At 47.2% G+C, this 27097-nt stretch overlaps 2 protein-coding genes across 3 annotated transcripts in view; one reads left to right on the top strand and one right to left on the bottom strand.

The window, feature by feature from the left end:
- The window catches only part of ZRANB1 (zinc finger RANBP2-type containing 1), a 35574-nt gene extending 26071 nt beyond the window's left edge, over positions 1–9503 (top strand). Inside the window, exons 9-10 of the mRNA XM_009980078.2 lie at positions 4087–4316; positions 5297–9503. Coding sequence (XP_009978380.2) covers positions 4087–4316; positions 5297–5515 — 449 coding nt within the window. The 3' untranslated portion in view covers positions 5516–9503. The remainder of the gene's footprint in view (positions 1–4086; positions 4317–5296) is intronic.
- A 2203-nt stretch (positions 9504–11706) lies between these two features.
- The window catches only part of CTBP2 (C-terminal binding protein 2), a 64530-nt gene continuing 49139 nt past the window's right edge, over positions 11707–27097 (bottom strand). For both annotated transcript variants that reach the window (XM_086616335.1, XM_086616334.1), the window contains exons 2-9: positions 23879–24033; positions 22455–22599; positions 19307–19513; positions 17323–17537; positions 16711–16841; positions 15738–15865; positions 14845–14962; positions 11707–11895 (exon numbers count right to left, since the gene is read on the bottom strand). In XM_086616335.1, coding sequence (XP_086472461.1) covers positions 11715–11895; positions 14845–14962; positions 15738–15865; positions 16711–16841; positions 17323–17537; positions 19307–19513; positions 22455–22599; positions 23879–24033 — 1280 coding nt within the window. In that variant the 3' untranslated portion in view covers positions 11707–11714. The remainder of the gene's footprint in view (positions 11896–14844; positions 14963–15737; positions 15866–16710; positions 16842–17322; positions 17538–19306; positions 19514–22454; positions 22600–23878; positions 24034–27097) is intronic.

Here is a 27097-nt window from a genome sequence, read left to right as displayed (position 1 = left end):
TAGATTTCTAAAGACGTGTATTCTGTTTTGGAAGCCAAGTACGTGCTTGGGCGACTCTCCTCTGTATTAGATGTGAACACTTTAATATTTGCCCGTCTCCAGCAATAAAAATATAGAAGGGGATTGGTTGCTCAGCAGTAACAAAACCAGTATGGAAAGAACTGTTCCATCAGGCATGGTGGCTGTGTTAGAGGGTGTTAGGGCACTTGTTTTTCCCGTGGTTCATCTTCCTGGCCTCAAGGATATCCGCTTGCCTACTGCCCTACAGTTGTTTTCACCAATACATGGCTATTTGTTTATAGCTTAGTTGAGAACTTCCTGAAACATCTCTTTTTGTGATTTAAAAAAACCCAAAACACTAACTTTGGAAGGAGGCAGACCCATAATACATAGAACAACTCCAGGCCGTGGAGTTATGTCAAGTGTACAACCAATTATAGCTCTTTAGAAAATCTGAGCAGCTGTTCCACTTGAGCAGTGACACAGTGCCTTTATGTGAGGAAGCGAAATATTTTTCTGAAGTGTGGAAAAGTTTGGTACTCTTTGTAGTTACATGTTATCTTTTATTTGAGATGATAAAAGGATAGACTGGGGATGAACGGTTATTCATGTGATATGGGTCTGATACTTCAGGTTTGTGTCGCTTGCAACTCAAAGGCTGAGTGGCTCACAAAATGTTTCTATTTTATAGACTGAGCATTGAGATAGACAAGTGTTACACAGCCTAAATATGCTGAAATTGCTTTCTTGCTCTGTGAACCAGAGGATAACCGGGTGTTTGGGACAACCTTTTACTAGACACGCGTTTCCAGGAATTTACTCAGAGAAATATTTATGACTTGTGATTTGCTTGCCACAAGCCACATCCATCCACCCATGGAAACACACAACACTGAACAGGTGAACTTAGGAGTGCTGTGTCAGATGACCTGGAGTTACTTCTATCCCTGTCCAGCCACATTTCTGTGGTTGATGTGTGCTAATTAAATGCTAGCAGCACAGCTGAAACCACACAGCCATCGGACTCGGAGTAGTATGGGCTGCCGAGGCAAGTCTCCTCTAAATAGTACAAGACCTGCAGCTGTGGGCTTTGCTCAGCACGTGCCCCTTCAGCGAGGCTTCGAGGGGTGCTCCAGCTTCTCTGACTTGCTGTGTAGCTCCCTTCCTGTGTTTGAGATCATACTCACCAAAAAAGAAAGAGGAAAGAAAGATCGCGCCGCATTGTAACAGAGATGGGGAAATGAGTTATTTTTTTAATGCTTACTTAACATCATGGTTCAGTTCGTAGCACCTTGGAAGGTACCGTAACCCCCCTGTCCACCCCAGAAATCTTCTCCCTGATCAGAATTTTTTGTCTCCAGGGATTCCTGGTTCCAACTTGACATGCTTGCTGTAACTGCTGTGAATCCCATAACTGACAGCCTCCTTGTTTCCTAGAGTGCAATTGACTGGTAATGCTTCTTGAAATATTAAGGCTTCGACATGGAAGATCCATTTACTCAGCCTTAAGTATGCTCCTGGTCTAGCTGCATGGATTTAGTGCCATGAATAAACAGCTTTTAAAATTAAACAGGAAAAAAGGTGACCGACTAAAGTTATCATCAGATCAGGGTGGAGAAACTTATCCTATGTGGGTAGCTTCCAGGATGTGTTAGCCCATACTCTTCACTTTCTGTGGCTTGTCTGCACATCACCAGTATTGTCACGCTGCCTTCTCAATTTATATCATATTGATTCTTATAAATCTTCAGAGCTCCAGGTATTCTCCGTGGTAATGCCTGAAATTCTGTTCTTGTGTGGCTCCTTGTGTAATGTTGAGGAGGAAAGGAAAGTGTGACACAGCATCCTGACTTGGGGAAATTATTAGTGTGGCATTTTTACTAAGATAAAACAATAGTGAGGGGAAAAAAGTCAATAAAGTTGCTGAATTTCAGTGTAGAGATTATATCGAGGCAAACAGATTAGCTCCACTCCTGAAAAGGTCACTGCACCTGATGCAGGAGTTCTGTGTCGCTAGATGGGATGAGATGTTCACAGAGATGAGATCCTCTGCTTACCAGCGATTTCTGTAGCCTTGAAAACATTGAGCAGTTCTTGGGGCCAAAATCTGTCAGTTTGGGACAGCAGGACATTAACTGTCTGTGTTAATTGGCAATAAGTCGAGTTACTCTTCCCCAAGTGGAAACTTTTGCTGGTGACGGTAACTGGTGAGCAATCTCCCTGTCCTTTTCATTGTGTTTTCTCCTCTGTCTGACTGAGGAGAGGAGTGGGAGAGCCATTTAGGGTCAACCCACCACCCTAATGGCAAGTATCCTGAGGAGCTGGCACAGTTTGAGTGGAAGGAGAGGACCTTTTGATACACCTCTCCGATCACAACCTGTGGAAGAAAAGAGGGAAGTGGTCACCCTGAGGGTGCTGATGCTTTCAGTTCTGAAAGACTTCAGTGACCTAACCAATGTGTATGTAGATAGCACCATAATATTTAAATGAAGCACATAATGCTGATGCTGATAAATTAGTTTCCAACCCTCGATGCTTGATTGTTTTGCTGATGCTTCAAACTAAAGTTTGGAAAAAAGTTTATGAAGTTACGTCTTTGCAGGTGCATGAAGAATGAATTTCCAGGAATTGAGGGACTGTCTTTATTATATTTGACTGTTGGTATATTATTTTCAGTGTAACTTTAAATTTTGACCAGATGTTTGGTCCTATCCTTAAATGTAAAGGCTTGAAATTTTTTTAGCTTAACACTTTGTCTCATGCTTAGCATTGAATTACAGTGAGATTTCAGTGTAACGGAGGAAGGGAGCACTAAGAAAGTATTAAATGGATTTGTTCTTATCTCTTGATCTTATAAAAACTTGTGTGAATCTTAATCTAAAAAGAACAGAAATACTTTTAGGTATTTCTTGTTTGCTAATTCAAGAATAGGGAAAAAAAGAGACAAATATTTACCAGGAGCCCCCACTAATTTTTGTTGCAGCAAAGACAGATGAGTTCTACGCTTAAGTAAAACCTCCAAAACCACCCCCTGCCTCAGATTTCCATTTCAGTGTTGCTCTTGCATCTCCATGGATGTTGGAGGAGAAGTGAAGTGCCTTGTTTTGCTGCAGCCTCAATTCCTAACTCACTGGCAGCAGCTGTACTATGAAAGGTTGCTATGCTACATGTGCACTTAGTTTATGTGGGGCTATTTTTAAACTGTCACAAGGTAAGGCATGCTTCTGCTGAGGTTGTCTTGCAGCAGTACACACCAAGAATTAGTTATGTTCCTAGAAGAAAGGAGTTCTAGTTTTATTTTGAGACTTCGCGCACCTTAAGCGAATTACTGTCTTTATTGCTAAAAATGGTGGGGAGAAAAAGGGCAGTCTCAAACTGTGACATCAGTAATTTGTTGTATCTGAGCAAAATAGTATCAGCTTTTTGGTGTTTCAGGGTTTTTGTTTGCATTTTTTTGGGTTTTTTTTTTTTGAGACTAGCTATGCATAATTGATGTGGGTTAATTTAATCTATTAATGCATTGTTTATGAAAGTCCCATTGTCTCTGGGATGGGCTACATACTTAGGTGCTGAATAACATTTAGGGCAGTACGTTCTTTTAATAATGAGTTTTGTAAGCAGATGGCGTGTTTTGTGTTTTTTTTTTTTTTTGTTCTGGTAAAAATAGACATCTGTGGTGCAGAATCGGATTATTTTTCTTTATAATTTTTTTTTTTTATATTTTCAAGAAGAGTTACCAAACATAAAAGACTGCTTTTCTAACCTTGTTCTTTGTTCATCACTATACTATAGATCATACATTTTAGGGGAATGATAATGTGGTATTGGTTGTAATTGTAATGACTTTTATGTCTAAACTTGTGCAGTTGCAGAGATACTTGACTAATCTCATGTTACCCCAATAATAATTAGCTGTACTGAAAAGTGTGACCTATATTAGTGTAGACCAGACCAAGTATGTTCTAAATGCTCGTTAACGTGCTGCTGTTCCTGTGTTTTAGCCAAAAGCAAAAGGTTTGTATCAAAATTCTTCGTTGTTGGACATCTTAGTTCTGAGTCTTACCCTTTTGTTTTAATTTGTTGTAGGTGTGTATTTGCCTTTGTTATGGGAACAGAGTTTTTGTTGGAAAAGTCCTATTGCTCTGGGCTACACGAGGGGCCACTTCTCCGCTCTGGTTGCCATGGAGAACGATGGGTATGGCAATCGAGGTGCTGGTGCTAACTTGAACACTGACGATGACGTTACTGTCACTTTTCTGCCGTTGGTGGATAGCGAGAGGAAATTACTGCACATTCACTTCCTTTCTGCTCAGGAGGTAAGAATCAGCTGGGCAGCTGGTGGCCTTTTTCACAGCGGCTTGTTGAAGCTGTGGCCTCAGCAGTCTCGGTGGCCCCATATGTTTTTGCAGTTCAGAGAATTACAGGGAATATGCTGTTCTGTTTAATTAATACTACTCCCTTCCCCATCATTTGAGGTGGTTGTGAAAGATATTTTTCCACAGATTTGATGCTTGTTTATTGCTCTGTAGATGAGTGTAACTTTACTGTGCATGTGAATGCAGGTGTACCTTGAAAAGGACTTAGAAATAAGGATTCTGACACTAAGGCGAGACTGAAATATGTCTTTTTTCTTTTTTTTTTTTTTAAAAAGCATGCAACATAAATATTGGCCAGTAGTTACAGCGTGTTCTACTTCTTTTTCTAATGAAACTCAACTAATTTCTTCTTTAGTAACTATGATAAAGATGGGGAACCACTTCAGTAAAGTGTGTACGTGGGGGAAGGAAGAGTTGGAAAACCTGAAGTAGTTGCAAAAAGCAGCCATCCTGTAGATAGAGGAGAAAAAGCATGGGCTTTAAGTCTAGGGAGGGATATTTTTTCAGCAAGCCACAACATTTGTTACGTCTTACAAGAGGAAGTGTTTCACGTCAAGAACTGCTAGACTTCTGAAAACTGCTTTGTAAAGCCAGAAGCCTCTCTTAGGACTCACCCTCCTAACATGTTGTGCCTACCATAAATAATCAATTGCTCACAAATAATTGAACTATAGGAAGGCTATACTGGAAATACACGTCTGAAAAATTTAAAAGGGAAGAATAGCTGGAGAATATTCCAGAGCCTTCAAATTTTGGTTGAAAACGCAGTGTTGTATCAGTCTGGCTTTCGGAGACTCCCAGCTGCGGTGAAGCATCGCTCCCCGAGCCTGGGCGGTTTGGAGTATCGCAGGTGGCTGCTTAAAGTTTCTGGAAATGGTTTGTTCAAGCCTTATGCACAGCCTGTTTTCTCTCCCCCAAAGATAGGCAATGAGGAGCAGCAAGAAAAGCTGCTGCGGGAATGGCTGGACTGCTGCGTGACAGAGGGAGGGGTTCTCGTGGCGATGCAGAAAAGCTCTCGAAGGCGCAATCACCCGCTGGTCACCCAGATGGTAGAGAAGTGGCTCGATCGCTACCGGCAGATCCGCCCTTGTACCTCCCTGTCCGACGGTGAGGAAGACGAGGATGACGACGATGAATGAGGATGAAGAAATCGAAAAGAAAACTACCAGCACAGAGCGTCTGACCCGGAGTTAGCGTCGTGCTCTAGCAGTGCGTTGTGGAACGGCCCGATTCGAGAGGAAACATGCTGTAAAGGATTTTTCTGACCAGCATGGGGAGAGTCCAGAAGCTCATCTGCTGCGTGAGGAGAGCGAAGTGGGCTGGACTACAGTTTGTATAAAAACAAAGAAACAAAAAACAGCTAATTTTATTATCAAGACAGAAAACAAAAAAACCCCAACATTTTTCTTTCTGATTGTAAATCTGTCTATAAATGTACCGCATGTGGTTGTGTAAAAGGTTGTGTAATAGGAAAAGTATACCAGCATCTTAATTATTGCGAAGAAATTTTTCAAATAAGGGCACTTACGAAAGCACATGCTAGATGGATCTCTCTTCCCTCCAAGATTCTTTTACAGTTGAACTTGGTATTCTGCATCACCTTTAGATACTCTGACATGTTTCCAGGAAAGGCCCTTTTACGTGAAATCTCACTAGTGCCCAGGTCAGATTGGGAGGGTTTTTTTTGTTTGCACAAAATATCCACAGCAAGTCATAAGCAAAAAATACATTCACTATTTTACTAATATTTTAGTTACTGCTGTGCCCATATAGTAAAGTCTAAACTCCACGGAACGAACTGGAAGAGAAGCTGAATTTTTCATTGAGTGGAATGGTTTGTTTCCTGAAAAGGCTTTTTGGTTGGTTGTTTTGTTTTTTGTTTTTTGTTTTTTTTCCTTTAATAGTTAATAGATTCCTTTCAGTATACGTAAGAATATTTATTCAGAGAAGTGACCTAAAACATAGGGATTTTATTCCAGTGAGCGTATACTAAACGAAACTGTGTGAAATTTGAGGACTTGGACACGATTGAGTAATTTCATATTGTCAGAACTCCATCTTGCTGTGATACAAACGATATATGATTTTATCCTTTATTCTTTCATCAACTTAAACATTGCTGCAAATGAAAAAACACCTTTTTAAAGGGTTACTCCTCGGTCATTAAATCTAGTGAGAACACACTTGGCAGTTCTAATTAAAAAGAAGAATCTATGCTAAAAGTGTTTTTTTAAAAGCACTGTGTTATGTATATCTCAGTATGTAAACCTGGGAATTTCTTGCATGTTGATTGATGTGGCCATACTTAAACTCATGTAAGTTCCTAAGATTGTAAGTTCAGAGTATATTCTCCAGTAGAAATTTTATTATATTTGATAACTTTAGCCATGTAACCTGTAATGGATAAAGTTTATCTAAAAATCTCACTTAAACACTAAAGGTTAATGCCAGTTTTTACATATACAGTGCAATTCAGGTTGTCTTGAAAAGCACTTTTGATGGTGTGGTGGTTGAATAAGGAATTTTGCAGTAGATGAAATTGTTTTAATTAGAATTTGGAAAGAAGCCCCATAGCACATATTTTTATGTAGTTGAGAGCTATGGAAACCCTGAGGAACTTGCTGCTTTTTCTTCCAAATGCTGCTTAGATGGTGTTGAAATGTGCACAACTCCTACATAAACTTGGTGACGACACCAAAAGTATAGAAATTATGAAGTACTGTATTAACTTAGCAATTTTCCCATCACGGATTCCATTGATTACGAAACGTCTTCACCTTTTTTTGGCCATTACATCTCCTCTGATGGATGCATGCGCAGATTTTCAGGAAAAGGAATGCATGCTTGTCTGCAATGTACGTGTGATTTACCTGAACCAAACAGGCAAACTGCAGATGCTAAAGAGGTTCTTCACAAGCGTATGGTCCCCTTTTAAGTTTGCTTTCTAAATTTTGTTTGTTTTTTTCTTTGTCCCTTTTCTTCCCTTGCAGTGAAATCCTTTTCTGCCCCATCTCGCCAAGGACTTAAAGCTTTTCTGTCAGGGGAAGCGGATGCGGAGTAAGCTGGGATGAGAATTTCCATGATCTGAGCTGGTCTGCAGCGTGTGCTTGCTGGCATCGTTTACCTGTCGTGGTGTAACCCTTCTGGAGGTCCTTCTCGTTCCCGACTAAGTCCGCCAGTGTCAGAAGCTCTCGTTCAGTAGCCAGGTCGCTGTAAATTCCCATCCCAGCTTACTCAGGACTCGCTTCCGTGCGCAGACCACCATTTGAATGGACAAAAGGATAAGCTCCTACCGTCAGTAGGCTACTTCAAGGGAATTTTACCATCCCCCTGCTTTGCTTTCCGCAGTACTGTTCCGTTTAAGGAAGCAAAGCTTCCGTGTAACATGGGGAGAATAACCAATGTGAAAGTCTACCTTGAGCCAGATCCGACAGCACGCCGTTCCTTACCTCCCGCTGCTGTGCGCGGGCAGCCCGCGCTGTGGCCCGACCACCCCTGTCCCCTCCAGCACTTCCCCAAAGCAAGTGGAAGCTCACCGTGCAGTCAGTTCAGCTGTTTTCCAAAAGCATGTTCCGTGCTCTCCGGCATTTATCTAGTTCTGGTATGAGAGGACAGTCCTGGTACTTCAGAGCTCTTGGCTTCCTTGATCATTATTGTTTTGTTCTGATGTGCTGTAAAATGGTATGTTCAGGTTAACGCTTCACAGGTCCTTTCGGAACTGGTGAAGTGTCTTTTTTTTTTTTTTCAAAAATCAAAGTAATCCAAACCTCATGTACCTGTAGATTAAAGAGATGCAACCCCTGCTTTGTGCTAGCACAGTGGTCAGTGTATGTTCATGGGTACTCTCCTTCAGTTCCATACTTGCAAGTTTACAAATACTGAGATGAATTTGCAAACGCTACCTTGCAGCTTGTCAGCGAGTTCTGCTCTTTGGCCCAAGCAGGTCTATAAAATTGGGTTTCTTGGTGTTCTTTTCCTCATATTATTGCTCGCAGTAGCACGTGCTTTCCTGGCACAGAACTTGGCTTTTCATTGCTACCTCCTTTACATCTGGTCGGTTTTTCTGGTTTTATTTATGAATTCCTCAGTGAAAATCCCTGTATTTCTTTTGTTTTTAATATATTAAAATTTAGTAATTCTGGATTCTTCCAAAGTTCTGCTGCATGGCTTATGGCAAATATTACTAGATGGTGTTTACCCCATTAACAAAACGGGTTTGTGTGCGTTTAGAGACCCTTGTGTAACTGCTGCTTTTTCTTTTTCCCCTTTCGTTCAGTAACTTCCCTTAACCCCTTTTTTTTTTAGGTTTTATTCAGTGTCTGTTGTCTTCAGGCTGCTGCTTTAAGCTACTCTGACATCTGTCATCAGTGGAAGGACTCCTTGCCTGCCTTCCTCGAGTGTGACAACAGCACAAAGTAACGGCATGAATCTTCAGCCACAACTGTTTACCTCCCGTTTCTTTGCCCAATAATTTTCCATTTCCAGAGTTGCAGTGTGGTGCTTTGGCGTATCTTGATTGCGATGATGCTCTTCCGTGGATCTGCTGCCTGTTTCGCTGGTGCTTGAAACCCACCCACGGAGGAGAACTTCTCAAACTGCAGTCTCCCTAAAACGTGTCCTTTTGTTTGTAACCCGCAGGACCTCTTAATTCCTCCTCTTGTGGAGCTCGTAGCACTGCAGTAGAAGCTGTCTGCCTGTGGTCGCATCCATCCTTGGTTTTGGCTGAGAGGGAGGTTGGGTGTTGGATGAGAACCACAGCGTTTGCCATTCTCCGTAGGGTCTGAGCGAAGCCTCTCGCTGTTCTGGTGTGGAGTCCACTGCTGGCAGCGGGTGCACGAGGAACCACCAGTGCACGAGGTCCTGCTTCACAGGGAGCTACTTGCACCCATCTGGGGTGCAACTGCTTATTTAAAAACAAGTGGAAGTACCAAAGCTACTTTATTTTTAAACCAACTCTAAACCTTAACGTCAATTAAACGTTTTCCTCATGGTTTTTACCGTCATTTCAGTGTTTACCAAACACTTTTCTCTGTAACTAACCTGTTGTAGCCTCCTGGTTTCTTGTGGTGGCCATGGATAGTCACTGGTGTGCTGTGTTGATCACTGACAGAGCGGTCGTTCATCTATGAAAGGTGACCTCTTTTTTTTTTTTTTTTAAACGTGTTTGGAGCTGGTAACTAGTTACTATTCAGTTTAATTTAAAGCAAACAAAATACAGAGTTTTGTAACTGAGATGCTTTTTGCTTTCAGCCCTTTTTAGTCCCTTTCCAGAGCAAGCTCTTTGCCCCATGTGTGCAGGCACTCTGATGCCATGTGAAAGGGTGGAAACAAAAGGAGGAGCCTTTTGCCTAGCGAGGCTGGAAGCTGCCAGCACCTCCACAGCAAACCTCCACAAAGTTGTCAGCTTTGTTCCCTAGCGCTTTGAACGCAAAGTTTCTTGAGTGTGTGCAACAAACGTCGCTTGAGGTGTAGCTGCCTTGGTAGCTTCACAGAAACCACAGCCATCTTTTGCCACCCTGGCTGCACGTAACGTCCCACTTGATTTTAAATATTCACAAATTATAAGTAAGTTTGCAGCGTATGGATGGCACCACTGAAAGTCTGGGCAGGAACCAAAAATCAGCCAGCGTGCCCTGCACACAGTTTCTGCTGCGTTTCTCGGAGGCTACTGCAGGACACCACGGACAGACCCTGGCCCGATGCCAGTCATGGTGCTCTTCAAGCGTCACCCTTCTGCTGCCCGTGACACGGGCATGTCCCCGCTGCTGCTGGAGTGCCAGAGGTGCCCAAGTCAGACTCGACTCACCTGAGCTCCGCTGCGAAACCACATTGGGTTTCAGAGGAGGGCACGGTGTGATGGGAGCTGTGTGTCTGTACCACCTTACTGCAGGTTCTCGGTGTCTTCAACTTAAAAGCATCAGTCAGACTGCAGCGAGAGCTCTTACCTTTCAGAAATTATAGAAATTTTATCACTTTTTATTGAAAACTGCACTGAACGCTAAATGTCCACCTTTACAATAAACAAATACAGTAACGGTAACACACTAAAACAAAACATACTTCTGATAGCCATTGGTTTTGTTTGTTTTTTTTTTCTGTTTGGGACAGCTTAAGATTTTTTTTTGTCACAGAAACAGGAATGTACCCATACAAAGGCTCAAAATAGGCCATCTTTTTAAAAACAAAAAGGCGATGATTCACAAAAGACTATGAATATAACATGTAACTAGTTGATACAAATCTAATAGGATTTGTTAAAATCAGTCACATCTAATAACACGTTTTGAAGTGTTCTTGTATAAAATATCACGTGAAGAAAAGAAGACTTTTATCAATGTCTAAAAAAGTGGGTTTTGTTCATAGACAGTCTGACAAGTTACCATAAAAAGTGTTTCCTGAGACATAAGGAAATGCAACATTATTCTTGAACCCTTTCCAGCTCAAGACTTTTTCCACTTGATAAAATAGCTGCAGATTTAAAACTGAGAAAATATATTTGAGTACAAATAGTGTGTGAAACTTAATATTTTCTTCTCTTTTTTTTTTCTTTTTTTTTCTTTTTTTTTTTTTTCTTGCATCATTGCAGGGCGTAGGTGAATGCACAGCTACTTTATTCAGTGTATTGGGCAGAGAAGAGACTGGCAGTTTGGTTTTTTTTCGTTAGCCGGGGAGGTCAGCGGCCGTTGCCAGGAGCCCTTTCTGCCTTCCCCATCCCACGGATCCCGGCTGGGATGGTTAGAACTTAAAACCTGGCAGGAGAACTTCTGTTACGTGTCACTGGCCCTGTGAGACTGCAAAAAGGATTATTATTATTATTAATTTTTCTTCCACTTCTAAGCCAGTACTGATGCCTCCTGTTAGAAGAGGTAACCAGATGCAAGAGTAAGGAAAGGGCTGAAGCCACATAATGGTTTCCTCTTACATTTCTATGTTAACTCTGTAAGGATTGCTTACTGCAATGGTTTGAAAGCAGGTGCAGAAGCCCTGTCCTTCCCAAGGAATCGAGGGGGGGAAAAGAAAAATATCTATTTTTATTCATGTGATTGATGCACAGATGAAGGAAACTTAACACACAATAACAGAAGTTGCTCATTAAAGTATCACATCCTAGTTTTCAGCGCTTCAGTGAGCAGGTGCCTTCTTCAGGGCTTCTCCCCAGTCTTGACTGGTATCGCTTTGTTGTTAACACTGGAACATCAATGATGCGTCTGTCCAAAATCAACATTACAAATTTCGTATCAAATTCTTTTTTTTAGTTCATGTATAACTTCTTTTCCAATGTCTCTTGGTCCCAAGTTTATTGAGTGATTTTTTTTTTTTTTTTTTTTAAATTATCTGCTATTGCTCGTTGGGATGTTCCCTGTTGTCCCCGTGTTTTGTGGGCTGGTTAGGAGATGGAGCTTGGGAAGGATGCGCCACTGTGGGAAGATTGTGAGTAACAGGGATGCCTCCGGGAATGATGCCCTCCATAGCTGCCGGTATTCCTCCCGGTGCGACACTCACCATCCCAGGGGGATACCTGGGAGAGGGGACAGAGAGAGGCAGTTTGTCAGGTCAGAGCGGGCCACGGACAGCACAAATCACCCAACACCATTCCAGAGGCTCTGGAGAACACGAGCAGGAAGGAGATTCCACTTCTCTACCAGAGCTGAGTTCATTTTTTCTTTTAAATGACAACGGACAGCTCAACGTTAAACCAGTGCTGCTCTGGGTCAAAACTGCTGGTTTTCCTTTCACATACATGACCCTCCTCCCCCCCCCTCCCCGCTGCAGCTTCATCTCCCCCTCGTGCAGAAGCACTAAGGGTCGTGGCGATGGATGCTGGCGCTGTGGCCTCCGAAGGGGCACTCCTTGTGCTCGGAATTCTCTGCAGCTCGCACTGGGGTAGGCGCAATGCCCAAGCTCCAAGTAGCGATGTGCAACCAAAAGCATCGCACCGACTTTGCAACAAAAATTGTTTCTGCCCATAGTGGAGATTTTTGATGGGTTTTTTTTGTTGTTGTTTTTAACCCCTGAGCATGTTGTGACAGTATTTGAGTGCGGGCACCACTTGATGAGCCTTTAATGCTTTAAAAGGAGAGGAAACATGGTTTATCTACACAGCGTACGTGCTCACATGTGTAAAAACCCTGAGCGCTCCAGTGATGAGAGATGAGGAAGATGATGATAGAGTCAATATTTGCTATTAATTACCAAGGTATCTTACATGAAGTCAAATTATTCTTAAACCTTTATTGCATTGTTTGCCTGAACTTGACACTTCTAATACTAGAAGTACAGACTAGAGATGTGATGTCGTGACATATAGTAGCAACTTCCTGGTGCTTAACTGCGTGAGGAGACAAGTAATTTTGCCCATCAGCTGTGTGAGAAGAAAACACCCAGTATAAATAAACTCCAGCCAGCTACCCAGACTCTTCTCACCAGGAGAACATTGCTTTTCTGTTATCCCTGGAGGACACGGCCCTGATCCTGCGGCGGGGACAGCCGAGCGTACACCCCCTGGGTCAGAGCCAGTGTTTCCTAGAAGATTTCAATTAACTGAAACCTTTGTTTGAAACTGAAGTCACTTGCTTTGGGAGTGTTTTTCCAAAAAAAAGCTGCGCTTGATGCCGTAATCCTCTCTGGGAGTGAGTTTTACTTTTTTTTTTTTTTTTTTTACAGCTCATTCACTGGACACCAGAAGTGGCGTCTGAGCTGAAGAGCATGTACTGCTCAGTGCTCTCAGGAACCCGTCCGCTCCCTTTCTGCACCACTATTTTGTTTTCTGTACACCCCAGTGCAGCGCCCGATGAGCACAGAGGGGTGGTGGCTGTTGTCCCCGCGCCTGTGACACTGCTCTGCCTTCCTGACGCTGATTTCCATCTGCTCTTCTGCTTCTTTCCCTGTTCTTTTTTACTGTTGGACTTTCTTTCCTGCAGCTCTTCCTCCAGAGCTCTGGACTGGCCTTTGGGTAATTCTGTATCAGCTATAAACAGTCCTGCACAACCATGGTGGGGGGTACAGGCTGGATACTGGGACCACATCTTGTTCTGTACCTTCCAACTGCTGGTTGAACGTAAGAAAGCCTTTCTCTTGAAAAACTGGGTCAGGAATCATCTTGAATGCTCTCTGAAGCCCTGAACGGTAGCATGCTGATTTAAATCCTCTCTGTGTGTGAACGCCTCTGCACACCTGCACCTGCTCTGTACGTGGTCCCTCTGTGGAAGGTGAGCTGCATCTTCCTCATGTAACCAGAGAGGACAGCTGAAATTTGGGCTGGATTTAGTCCGTCTCCCTTTCAAGAAGCAGGGTGACTTATACATATTCCAAGAAATGACACTGAGTTTGAGAAAGGAGAAGAAATGATAATTTCTTGAGCTGTCCACAGTGAAGATGTGATGTGGGGCAACAAGGCCAAAACCCTTGAGGTCTGTTGGACCAACACACAAGCACTTTTCCGCTGCTGCCATCTCCTTAGGGAAAGGCAGAGGGGGAAGCCGGGAGGGGAATGGAGTTTTCACCTGCCCGTGAAGGTGCTGAGCTGACCCCAGTTGCCAGCTTGCGGGGGCACCGGGGCCGCAGCTCCTGAGGAGCTTAGCAAGGATGAAGCACCTTGCAGAGGCAGAGGTTAAGCTGAGAAGCCAAGGCTTGTCCCCAGGCTAATGGCATTGCCCACGTGCCCCGGAGCAGGCAGGAGCAGGACCAAGGGGGAGGCTTTCACCCGGTTTGGATATTCCAGTCTGCATATGCTGCTGGTCCAAGCGAGCAATCGCTGCCTGTGACCTGCAGGCAGTTGTGAGCGTGCAGGGCCGTGGCACGTGCCTGGCTCGGGGCCGTGCCCTCTCAAGGGCTCTGCTGCTGGATGCACTCCTGCCTGCTTCTGCCCTGTAACGTGACCTGAAGTGCCCTGTGGGGTTTTTTTTTTGTATCTCAGAGTATTTTTGGCAACAGGGATATGCTGAAGGCTGCCCATGCTCCATCTGAGTCCTCATGCTTAATGTCTCCCTATCAGTGTGCTTTGAGCTGTCTGAAGTGGGGCAATAAATAACCCTAATCTCAGGGATTTAGGTGGAAATTAGGCCACTTGACTCTGGACCTATATTTGGAGTTTTCACCCTGGCTCATTAACCCACAAGCTGGGCCAGGCTCATGGACAGACGTGCAGAGCAAATCTGCAATTGCTTCTTCAGCTGAGAAGTGATGTTCTGCTCGGTTATGGGGCTGGGGGTCCTGCCGTTTCCGGAGAAGCCGTGCCATGAAGGCTTTCTAGATGGGAGGCTTTACAATCCCATGGTTAAATCAACCAGCATTAGTAATCCCAGCGATGTGACCACTGGTCCCCAGGGAGGGGGACCTCGCAGTCGCCGCCTGAGCCAATACAGAAGTTGTTGTTTGGGCTTTCATGGCGCTTTGTAGCCGGAATCCCAAATTCCTGCCACCTCTGCAGGGGAACCCGCTGTCGCGACAGGCCTCTTCTCCGGCTTACCTGTACGTGGCACCATTGAGCTCCGGATGAATTGCTTGCTGATCTATTACTGACCACGGAGCTGTTGTGACAAAGAATTCCTTGTTCACACAGTTTCTTAGGCTTTCTGGGATGCGCCCTGGAGTTGGCAATAAAGGTAAGTATGTCAGGCAAGTCCTAGCTTTATCACCATCTAATAATAAGCTACAATTTTTCCATTTCACTATATTTTTAGTATAAAGGCCGGGGTGGGGAATAGATGTGGGAATCCTGTATCCCTTGTTTCAGGAGGACGTTTTTGGCTGTCCTGGGGTGCAGGGTTGGAGACCAGTTTGCTGCCCTAAGTCCCAACTCTGCTTTCAGGGAAGTTGTTCCCTTGAGCCCACTGCTTTCAGAAGCTACACCTTCCATGTTGACAAGGGGGCCAATTTTTAGGACAAGAGAACCACTGATTTGCTGGAGTATCATGCTGACTGTCTTGGAGAGAGCTCAGTTACAGTAAAGAGTTGGACACAGGTGCCTTCACTGCTTTGGGATTTGATTTTGGCATGTGGTTGGCTATGGTCTGCACCCTCTTTTCGGGTTAGCAAAAGGGGCAGCAGTTATTGCTTTGCTGTCCTTTCCTTCCCAGTCACAGATAAGTCTTTGCCATGCTGCACAATTGCCCCATTGATTTAAAAAACAAACAAAACCCCCCACCCAACCACAAACATGCCCAAATGACAGAAAAGTAAAGTTGGGTTTCTCAGCTCTTTTGCTGGGAAGAAAATCAGGCTTGGACCCCTTTTCCAGTCTCCTGCTGACACAGGGGCAAGGTGAAGCCCCATCTCTGCGCCTCCTGGCTCACATTCCCTCCTGGCTCACGTTCCAGGCGCACATGGGAGCTAACTCCAGCTTCTCCATGGGCTGGGTACCTGTGATCGCACGCCGTATTTCAGTAGCAGCAGCTTCTCTCATCTCTAGTGACGCCTGCTCGCTGTACCAAGCAGTGTGTGGAGTACAGATTAAATTAGGAGCATCTTTCAAGGGGCCTTGAGCAAAACTGGGAGCAGCAGGAAAAGAAAGAAAGAAAGATTAATCAATGTTTAAAGGGAGAATGAAAGATGTTATGATCAGCAAAAGGCTTGTGGCCTGCCCCATGCATATGCAAGCCTCCTTCCCCAGCCCCTCATCTGTGGCACTTGGGCTGGAGGGAGCCTGACAGGGTCCTGCCAGCTTGAAACGGGCACAGAAGTGCTGGGGAGGAAGCACAGCTCCAATGCAGGCTACAAACTGAAAAGGCACCGAAGAATTAACAACAGGGCTGAAAACCCAACTTATTGGGTGGTTGGTCTTAACGCTCCCATGGGAATAAATGTTCGGGGGTCTCTGCAGCAGCGTGGGGATGTGGGGAGAGGCTGTGGGTCACCCAGCACAGGGTGGGAGGGGGTGGCCATGGGGGTTTCCCCTCTGTAGGAGCACATGCTTTTGAATTTCTCAGTTGCTTCTGAAAACGCAAGTAAATCAGTGGTACTACCTCCATCCCCATTCTGCGAGGAGTGTAGCTACACTCTCACTTACAACCAAGCCCCTTCCTAGCTAGCAGCAGCCTGTGGGCAAAAACATCCAACACTCACACAGTAAATCTGTTCTCTTGCACTAGCAAGAGCTTTTTTTTAAAAAAAAACACCCAGGCTGATTTCTTGCTGCAAGCTGCCAGTGTCCCTTTGAACACCTGTACCCTCAGTGCCAGCCCACGCCCGATGGATGCTGCCAGGTGCCGTGGCCTTTTCTCAGACCAGCAGGACTGTCCCCACCGCCGCCACTGCGTGACAAGGCGTGTGGGTGCTGTGTAGCCCGTGGACGCGCCGCTACGGACGGCAACCCAAGAAAAAGCCAGAGCTTTACCTAAACGGTTCAGACTCGTGCACGTCCAGCGCAGCCCCTCGTATCCGTCCCTCCTTCAGGGCTTGAGTTAAGGCCTTCTCGTCCACCAGCCCCCCACGTGCCGTGTTCACCAGGAACGCTCCCTGCCTCATCTGGTGGCAACCAGGGAGAAAGAGAGATGAGAGTGAGCTCAGCACAGTGACCCAGTCCTACCCCTGCCCTGACACAGCCGTGGGCACCCCGGGGTGCCTCCGGCTGGGACTGCACCCCGCTTTTCGTGCTGAGCAGCTGTGCTCCTGCCCCAGAGCAATCCCCATCCCGGTGCACATGGGTTTTATATGGAAAGTTCAGCTCTGGCTGGTATTGGCAAACAAAACCTGCTCCTGCCGTCGCCTCCGCACCGCGGGAGCAGAGGGCTCGCTTACCTGGTAGCTTGCTACCCCTTGGTAAACACCGTGGGGAGATGGATGGGCTGTTGGGTGCGACCAGCTATTCTGGAGGTAGCCTGTGGGCACCAAGGCACTGGCTTGCTGTGGCCGTGACCACAGAGGGAGCCAACGCAGCCCCAACCCTTGGGGCTCACCCGCTGAAGAGCAGAGCGCTCTCCTGGGCCGTGCACGCGAGGCAAATTACCTGCTTAATCGTGAAGTCGTTGATAAGGTGGTGGTTATGTTCGTTAAGGTTACAGTGCAAGGAGACACAGTCGCTCTGATAGAGCAGATCCTGGAGCGTGTAGACTCGCTGGACTCCCAGGGACCGCTCTATCCCGTCCTGGAGGTACGGGTCATAAAATATCACGTTGAAGCCGAATGCCTTGGCTCGGACCGCGACCGCCTGCGCAGTGCGACCTGGGTGTGAAGGAAAGAGAAGGGGGTAAATTACCTGATTCTCACGGCCCAAGCTCCACGTGGCTGAGGTTCCCCATGGCCTGACCCCAATCTGACCCAGGGACTGCCATGGGGGTCCTGTGGAACCTCCTGGGCTCCCCAGACAGCCCCTGAAGGGATGCTGGCTGGAGGGCAAACCCACACCGCCTTGCACAGGGAGGGCTGTGCTCAGCTGTAGCCAATGTGAGATGCTTGTGTTAAAATGAAAAAAAAAAAAATTCAAATAAAACGAAGAGTGAGGTCACTGGGCACCCACTGGCTCATGGCCATTCGAACACGTGGCACAACCTGTGGCCATACAGGTCTGGTGGGGAAGGCACAACGTGTGGCTCAGCCCCATCGATGTGCAGCTCTGGACACTGCAGAGAAACAATCCTCCACGGTGCTGTGTCTACCAAGAAAAGCCAAAAAAGGAAACAAGAAAAGCACCACCTCTTTTAGACAACTTGTTTGCGATGGGTTTTTCAGCTTCTCACTGAACGGCTGGTTAACTGGGCATGACGAGGACAACTGTCGTGGCTTGGAAGCAAAGGGCTACTACAGTGCTGTGCTGGGGAGGAACGTCTGTGGTGTTGCTGGAGACCCCTGGCCCGTCCCCACCACGAGGGCTGCGCAGGCTCCACGTGCCAAGCCTCAGTTATTTATTTATCCGTTAATTTTTCCAGCTACCAGCGGTGCGGCAGGTCAGAGCGTGCCTGGTTAGTGGTGCAGAGCAACGTCCCCCCCGCGCCTGCACACACCTCGCGCTGTCCCAGTGCACCAGCAATGCACGGTTGACCATGGGACATCAGCCAGGTGCCTGCATGGACATCCAGCTGTCGGCACACAGCTGGGCACGCGCTGCTGCTGCCCTCACCCTGCTCCTGCCAGATAGACCTGGGCTAACCCAGGTCTCCTGCTTTAACCCCAGCCACTGCCTTGCCTCAGTTTCCCCATGTAGACACGCTCATACGCCAGCTTTTTGCTCTAATTAGCTCAGGGCTTTGCAGGACAACGGTGTGAAGCAAGTGGGGAAAAATGGTGCTGCACGGAAAGCGAGTGGAACTAAGGCTGTGGTGCTCACGGTCTGGTTCCTGGGCAGCGGTCCCTCACTGGCAGCACCCCTCCAGCTGCTGGGGGGGCACAAGCCCATGGCACAGCCAGAACCGTGCCCTAAACTGACACCTCCCCAATATCTCCTCTGCTCAAGTTTCTTCACTTTGGGTGCCTCTGGTCACCAGGTGCTGGGTGAGTTTCTGCTGCCTGGACACACCTTCAGAACCATCTTAGGATGGCTGGACTTTGCTCCCAAAAGGGATGTCCAACAGGGCCACCAGCAGAGGTGCTGATGCTACCTCTGATGCTGAAACTATAGCTACAGGTGAACTGAAGACAAACTTTGTTTTAGGCAGCCCTGCCACCATGCAGGGCAGGATGGCTCAGAAAGAGGCAGGTTGGTGTAGCTGTGGCTCAGGGATGGGGTTTTCGGGAGAGGACAGCAGCACTACCAGGTGTGGTCCCTCTTGGGGCACCGCCTGGTTTCACCAGCCCTCCTCCAAGGACTCAGCCAAGGCTCACAAAGTACAGCTCCTTCCCCAAAAAATCAGCATAAGATGTTCTCCCTACTTCACACCGATCCACTGGGGTGGTTCTGGTTTTAAAAACGCTCATTTTAGGTCCTTCCCAGGGCAGTGAAGTGGTGCTGAGCCTTCCTCCAAGGCTCGCACGCTGCCTGCCCCTCGCCAACGTACCGAAGCCGATGAGGCCGAGCGTCTCGCCCCTGATGCGGGCGGCGCCGGAGGCCACCTCCCGGATCTGCTCCACGCTCTGCACCCGCGTGCCTTCCCGCAGCGCCTGGTAGAGCCACGTGTTTCGCCGGTAGAGGTTGAGGACGTGGCAGACGGTGGAGTCGGCCGTCTCCTCCACGGCGGCCGAGGGGATGTTGCAGACGGCGATTCCTGCAGAGGCACAAAACACAACCGTGGCTCAGGGCGGGCAGCTCCGGCCACCCGCCCCACAGCAAAGCTGAGGGGCTCCTGGCTCTTCACCTCTGCATCACCCAACCAGTCCAGCACTTTTTTAAGCATCTGGAGTAACGTTTTCCAAGGACGTGCATGGTTTAGGTACAGCAGCCTGAAATCTCTGCAAAAGCCAGAGTAATGCTCGAGGGTGCCCTGCGCCTTGGCATCTCTCTGGAGTAAGGACAAGTGCAGATTTCGGAGGCGATAGCTACGCAGGAGGAACTCCAGGCACAAAGGTTTGTTTTGCAACAGAAAGTCGTGTTCTTGTTTAGTCTAATCCACCCTCAAAGCGAATCGAACCGCACTGGCAGAAGTCACTCCTCTTCCACAATAAGCCTGTTCAACTGTTAAATTATTTAGGGAGCAATAATTTGGTTAGGGTTGGAAAAGACCTCAAAGATCATCTAGTTGGTGCACCAGGTTGCCATGGCAGGGCCAGCTTCCCCGTCCACCAACAAGTGCCAACCAAAACAGTCGACTTGAATCAATCAGTCAGCTCAAACAGTCAAGACTCGTGCCGGAGCAGCTCTCCCACCACGGCACCACCGCCGCACACCCCTGCCCTGGCCCGATAACGGACCTTTTGTTCCTTTGCCACAAAGGGTTCATTTTGAACTGCCCTGTCCCTGCTTGGAGCTGCAACTACTAAGTTCACAGAAGACACCTCCCCGACCACTGCCCTGTCCAGGCTCTGGATCCGTGTGTAAGGGTGTGCTTCGTTCCACGGCTATTCAGCACATGCTTGTATCCCACCGGATTCAATGTGCTTCAAACACACATTGGAAGATGGACGTGTATTTGAGTGCTTTACTGGGCTAGGGCCTTTGGGTTTTCCACCCTGTGGCTGATTAAAAGACCTACAGAAACTGGGAGAAAACTGACTGACCCTACAGAGAGAAAAAACCCACTGCCAACCAACCCCCAATGCCTGTCTGCCTCCTCTCCCTTTCAGGTGACGGGGACACGATGCTGTGGTGCCCATGAGCTCCTAAAGCTGATGCTCTCTCCTTTTCTCATTTTTCTTGCACAAAGGGAACTTCTGATGTACCTCGGCAACTTGAGTGCAGCCCAGAAACCATACTGACCGCCTGCCCAAGACCCTAACGAAGGAGGAGGGAGGGTTTCCCAGGAAGACCACAGTTTTAAGTATCAGGCAACTGCTCCTGCCCATTGGTAGGCAGAAGCCGTGGTTGTGGACGAGGGAAGAGAAGAGACAAGAAGGCTGGAGGGCGATGGGTGGCCCCGGCAGCGCTCCCCATCAGCCTGCAGCTCCGCCGAGGGGCCCCATCACCAACCCTGCCAGCACGTGTCCCTTTTCTCTTGCACCACTTGTTTAAGGAGATGGATGACCCCAAGCTGCCTTTCCCATGAGCTTCTTACGCTGTTATTTACTCTGGTGCCCCCAGGAGCAGGAGCTGTCAGCGCTGGGGGTTAAATACCCACAGCGGACGGTTCACCACCAGCATCTTGTTCTGGGGGTGTCTTCTAGTGGGTCAAAACTGGTCCCAGCAGCCCGGCCAGCGAGGCGCAGGCACCATGTTTAGACACTGGTCATTTATTGACTGCACGGTTTAAAAACTACCTTATGGAAAGCAGTACCAATTAAACTTTACGCTACATTTGTGGGTAGTCATTACATTTTCTACTCGAAACCACATCATTTGGCCACCCAATTTGCCAAGTATAAAAAGAAGGATTATACTGCAGTATCCCATTACTTTATTCGTTATATTTTTCCTTTCTTGATGTTCAAAGCCTCAGAACATTGCTATAATGGATAATAACAATAAGAGTTAAAAACACGAAGAAACCATTACATTGAGAAGACACTGTTCTCCTCGAAAAAAAATAATTCACTATATTGAGAATTGCTTTTTTAGGAATGACTATTTGAAACTCTCTTATTGCAATTATCCTTGTAAAATGGCTCACGTGAAATGGCTGTAATTCTTCACTTCCCCAGAGATAACCTTTAATACAAGATATCCTAAACACTATTGTAGGCCTGCTTGATAGACTGAATCTTGGGATCAGATGATCAAAACCCGCTGTAACTCAGCTGCTAAAAATCACAGCTACAGTTAAGCTCTCCCAGTTGGGAGTGTGCCGATTGCCAAAGGTCTCTGTGACCATCCAAACCAGTATGGAAATCGGGTGGCCCCAGCACCGTCCGACAGCGACGCCACGCAGCCTGCACGCATCCCCAAAACCCAAGTGTGCAGAAAAATCCCACAGCTGGAGGTAGGAGCTCTTTCCTGACAATGTGACCCTCCGTATTTTAGCAGCCCACGTAACATGCACCCCCAGGAAATCTTTTTTTCAAGTTCCTGAGGCACCTTTGATGAGACAGCAAAGGAGGCAGCAACAACCCAACGCACAATTCCTGCTCCACCATCCAACACGTCGCCTCCCCGGCGGTGTGAGAACCAGCTCAGATCAAGAGTCTAATCTTGCTCAACAAAATACAATAAAACACCCTTCCTCCAATTTTTCTAAAGCTAGATGAACTCTCCCATGCCAGAAATAGAACAGCCATACAAATATCCATCAGTGCAAGTGGGTACCTGGAATTAGGGACAGTGTGGGAACGAGGGACTCAGATGGGGCAGTTTTAACATAGTATGAGCCTAAAAACTGCCTTCTAAAACTGCACCGTTTTGTTTACTTCATGGTCAAGTTTTCTTGCAACAATATTCTCTACATGTAAAAAAATGTAAGTGGCACCTGTGATTTTAAGGGCTGAATCAATCCCCTTTGGGAGGTCCTGCCTGCAACTCCACTTTGCCAGCATGGTCCCCCAGAAGCAGCAGGTACTTGTGCTGATTTTAAAGACTTGGAGGGATGTGGGAGGGAATCGAGGTGCAGAGCTGAGACCTACCAAGCTCCCCTGCAGCTTTGATGTCAATGTTGTCGTAGCCACTGCCTATTCGAACAATGACCCGTAAGGCCTTGAACTTCTCTAGATCTTCGCGAGTCAGCGTGATGGTGTGGTACATCATCGCCCCAACAGCTTCATTTAATACCTGGAACAGAACAGAGACGTCAGGAGCCACCAGGACACCTGGAGGGGACGCCTGCAGCTCCTGATCAGGAATATTCCACAGTAAATTGTTCATTTTTACTGCTGACCTACTATCTGATCCAGGCACGGTGCAAGCCAACACTTCCAGGTGTCACCAAAACCATCAGAGGTGTGACCCATGGACACCAAGGTCATCCTCTTTGGGAACAGACTGGAGAGATACCTGAAAATTATTATGTTACATCTGGGCAAGACAGAGGAAAACTGAGCCAGTGGCTCACCTGGACCCTTTTCCAGGCAGTTATCTGCTAATCCCTCTGCTTCCAACCAGCACTAATTCTGCTTTCAAAAAGGAAATAGGTTTTACAGCAGTATCTATTATTTTTGAACATGACCGTGTGTCACTCGTAACTCCTCAACCTTCTTTTACACGTTGGAAATTCAAGTACCTTTCACACTGTTCACATTAACCTTTTCTGTGTCTTTCCAAGAGTACCTAAAAAGCTCTGCGGGAGGCGGTACTTCATCCCCTTCAATGAAGATTCAAACCTTCGTTAGTGCTCACCGTAAGCTACCTCAGTGCTCTGGAAACCCAAGACCTATCCAAACTATCCAAGACTGGCTCATTTATCAATGTCTCATAAAAAAACGCATTTAATATGTGAAGCAGTGCAAAGATCAGCACTGATGCTATTTGTAGCTCTTTCTCCCAGATTCTGAACGTGATTTCTGATCCCTTCAAACCTCATTTGAGTTATCTAAATGTGCACAATCTTAAAACAAGTATTTAAAATTAGTGAAGCTTTCAAGCAGAAACACACATCCGCACTGCACGGATCTGCCTGCACGCTGCCCAAACCTCACCTGCTCTCTGTTGGGGAGAAGGGAGCTGCTGAGGTGCAGCCAGCACCCGAAGAGACCCAACATGTGCAGTGCAGGATGGTGGTAGCAAAGCCAGAGCAACTGCACTGCACCCCAGGGAGGTGCAGAGTGCTGTTACTGCTCCACCGAGCAAGCAGACTTCAAAAAAATGAGACACGTTAATAATACTGATGTAAAAAAGGTGATGCTAAGAGATAAGGTGGCATTTTTTTTTTCCAAAATAACATCTGGCTTTTGCAACAGCCTCGCTGAATTTTAATCTGCAGTGACTTCTGTTGGTGTTATCTGTTATCTGCTGATCAACCAAGGGCAGCTTTGTGCACTTTTTGCTCCGGAAGACTCGGAAGGGCAGAGCACCCCGCTGCCAGCCCGGCCCGCGCCCTCGCAGCTCACGTTACCTTCTCGTGAATCTCCTGAGTTGATTGTGCGTCACAGAATGCAACCGTCGCCAAGTCCTTCAAAATGGGCATCTCCACCGTGCAGTCCCTCCCGTCCAGCAGCGCCACCAGGGGCCGGGGGTGCATGGGGCCGTTCATGATCTGAGGGCGAATACCTGCAAGCAGAAGGAACGTGGGTTTTACACCGGCGGCAGCGGGAAGGTCTCCCCGGCGGCGGTGGTACCTGCGCACGGCTTCTGTGTCGAGTGAGGGGCGGCGGCACCGGGCTTCAGGTTGTACAACAAATGCCAGGGGATGATGGCAATGCAAGGAGAAGTTGAGCACAGGTCCAGATTTCCTTCGGGGGAGTATGGCTGTGGTTATTCCCTGGCTGCTCCAGGACAGGGATGGACAAGCCCATTTCGGCCACCTGTATCTCCGCTGTGCCGATCCTCACCGCCACAGTCCCCGGTTCAAGCAAACCACCTAAGCCAGGGCTGCCGGCCTCTTCAACTGTTTCTTTAGCATCTTAGGAGCAAAACCCAAGCCAGCAGTAATTTTTTCCCTTGCCTACAGGAGGGCAAGGATTTTGTTCCTCAGACTTATGCTGGCACTTGGTCCGTTTTTTTAAGGAATGACTTTACCATTTTGACCACCTCAGAAAGACAAGTCCAAACAGACATCCACTGAAAAAAAACAAGATTATTGGAAAAATAACAGAAAGAGCAGGACACTGAAGACCTCCTTAGCACGTAGACATATATTCTGTTATATTACCAACTACCAAAAGGCTTTAAGGTGGGAGCGGCAAAGTTCAGCTTCCTTTGTAAAACCAAACCCAGCCTGTCCCTGCATCCCACAGGATGCTCTGGATGCATGGCTAGAGCCAGCGTGAAGGACCTGCACACATAGGATGAAACAGCCGCAGACCCCGCTCACCGCAGCAGCGGGTACGTGAGTGCCAGCACGGGACACCGCTCTTCTCACGCGTACGCACACCTTGCCATGGGATGCTCCCTTGGAAAAACTTGTATTCAGGGGTCTGTGTGGGGGGGTTTTTTGTCGTTTCACAATGACATGATCTCCAGGCTGAGTTGAGGAAAGCAACAATCACCACCAAGGGCTGCAGAAGCCTGATTTTTATATCCTATTTATTGCTCTGCTGGAGATTAACTGGTTCGTTTTTGGGCAAGTCACTTCAAAATCTCCACGCCTCCATTTATCACTCAGTAAGGGCATTTATTACGTTAGGACTGTACAAAATGTCTCAGCTCTCCTTTTCGGCTACCCAGGTGGTTTCTGGGAGAAGCGTAGGTGGGGGGAGCGGGTGCTGTGGGCACAAAGTGGTGTTTCATTTCTGCCGCCGCAGCGTGAGATGGCCAGGCCTGGGGGGTTTGGGTTTGAACCATCAAACTCCTTCACAAGCAGCCCTGGAGGTGGAGAAGCCCCTCTGCTTACCAAAACCCCCGTTCTGCACAAGAACCTTCCAGGGCTACCAACCAACATCTGTCTCTCCTCTGTCTCGCAGTGGGTGTGCGATGCTTCTGTTGAAGGGCTGAGAGACAGTAAATGGCTCCACTACTTCTGCATCAGAGCATTTTTCCCTGGCATTCTACATCCCAGGTATCACAGTTCAACTGTTGATGCTGAACTGGTGAGCTGGACAAGCACAGGGCTTGGCTGAGGGAACTCCACAGAGTTGGTTTTGGGTATTTTGGAGGGGTCAAATGTCTCGCATGGAGTACTACAGAACAAACGCTACAGTCTGTAGCACTGTTTGAGTAAGTCAGACTAAAGCTGAGAGCAGGAGGCTCCTCCACCGGCTGGGTACTGCTCCAGCCCTCCACGGTCAACACCAGGAATAGTGTCACTGCAGCCCCACGTGCCAGAAAAATGACAAGGAGGGAAAGAAACTAATGAGAAGAGCAACACACTTCTTTTTTTTTTTTTTTTAAGGGAAAAAATATGACATGGAAAATGAAAATGAAAATGAAATGTGCCTTTTTGTCCAGATTGCTGTTGGGTGAAGTATTAGCAAGATCTCTACCAGCTGACGCCTATGTGACAGACGTGGGTGCTACGGGCCAAAGTGATGCCTCCCAGACCACGTGGGCACCAAGAGCATCGCCTCGGCGAGAGATCTACGCTGCTGAGTACGAAACGCGGGACACCACGTAGTTACATTTATTCTGCCCGGGAAAAATTAACCCCACAGAAACAGGCAGGTTTAACGGAGGGCGTTCAGTGGCTCTCCGCTCCTGTTTTAGTGAATCTGCTTTAAGAAACGAAGGACCAACCAACCCAGCAGACCTGGCTGAAGATTTTCAGCATGACACGCGAACGTTTTTGGAATAGGTTCTTCTCTCCATCTTTCCTACCAGGATCTCCATTAGCACGCACTGGAAGTAATACATTATGTTTGCGTGCATTTCATCCAGATGGGAGTGCAACTATGTCAGTAGGCAGGATAGAGCGCCGAGACAATTTGGATAACCGAAAGAAGCTTGCCATAAGCAGATAAGCAAGAATAAAAACATGCACAAATCTCAGCGCGCTTACACAACCCTTAGGTGAAGCGCTGTGCCGCAGCTAGATTATTTTCTCAGGTTAACAAGCGAGTGAATTATAACACTCACTTAACTGCTTACTAACGTGTATGATCTCCAGGGCTTAGAGCATCACCTGTCAGCCTCACTCCACAACCGTAAATAAAAAGGAATCTGATGCAAGGACAAGGTGGTGGCCCCAGCCTCGGTGGCCACCATCCCCGTCCCCGCGCTGTGCAGCCCTACCCCTCTGTCTGGGCAAGCTGAGCTCAGAGCTCGGTGCCCACCGGGGACCAGGCCCATCCTCAGGCAGGGCAGTGGGCACACGGAGGCTGGTGGTGGCTTCCCACGAGCACGGCACATGGAAGATGAAACCACGGGTTATCGGAAACTTTGACATTTAATCCGAGCCCCAAAATAACGGTTTTATTATGCTGCCATTGCATAAGCTTCTTTGAAAGTCAAACGAAACACAGCTTTTTTTTTTTTTTTTTTGCAACAGCATCTGTGTCTTTGCTTGGGATTAGGGATGTAATTGTGCATGATGACACAGGCTTCTTAGGCATGTCACCCTCGCCTGCACACAACAGTGCAGTTGCTGAGGATGAATGCTGGCTGGAAACTGCGAGGTATTCAGAGGAATGTCTCTCATTTCTCCTGCTTCAATGAGGGAATTTCCTCCAGCCTGACAAGG

This window comes from Tauraco erythrolophus, chromosome 9 (genome assembly GCF_009769465.1).
Source record: "Tauraco erythrolophus isolate bTauEry1 chromosome 9, bTauEry1.pri, whole genome shotgun sequence".
Lineage (NCBI taxonomy): Eukaryota > Metazoa > Chordata > Aves > Musophagiformes > Musophagidae > Tauraco > Tauraco erythrolophus.
This window is presented reverse-complemented; position numbering and strand designations above follow the sequence as displayed.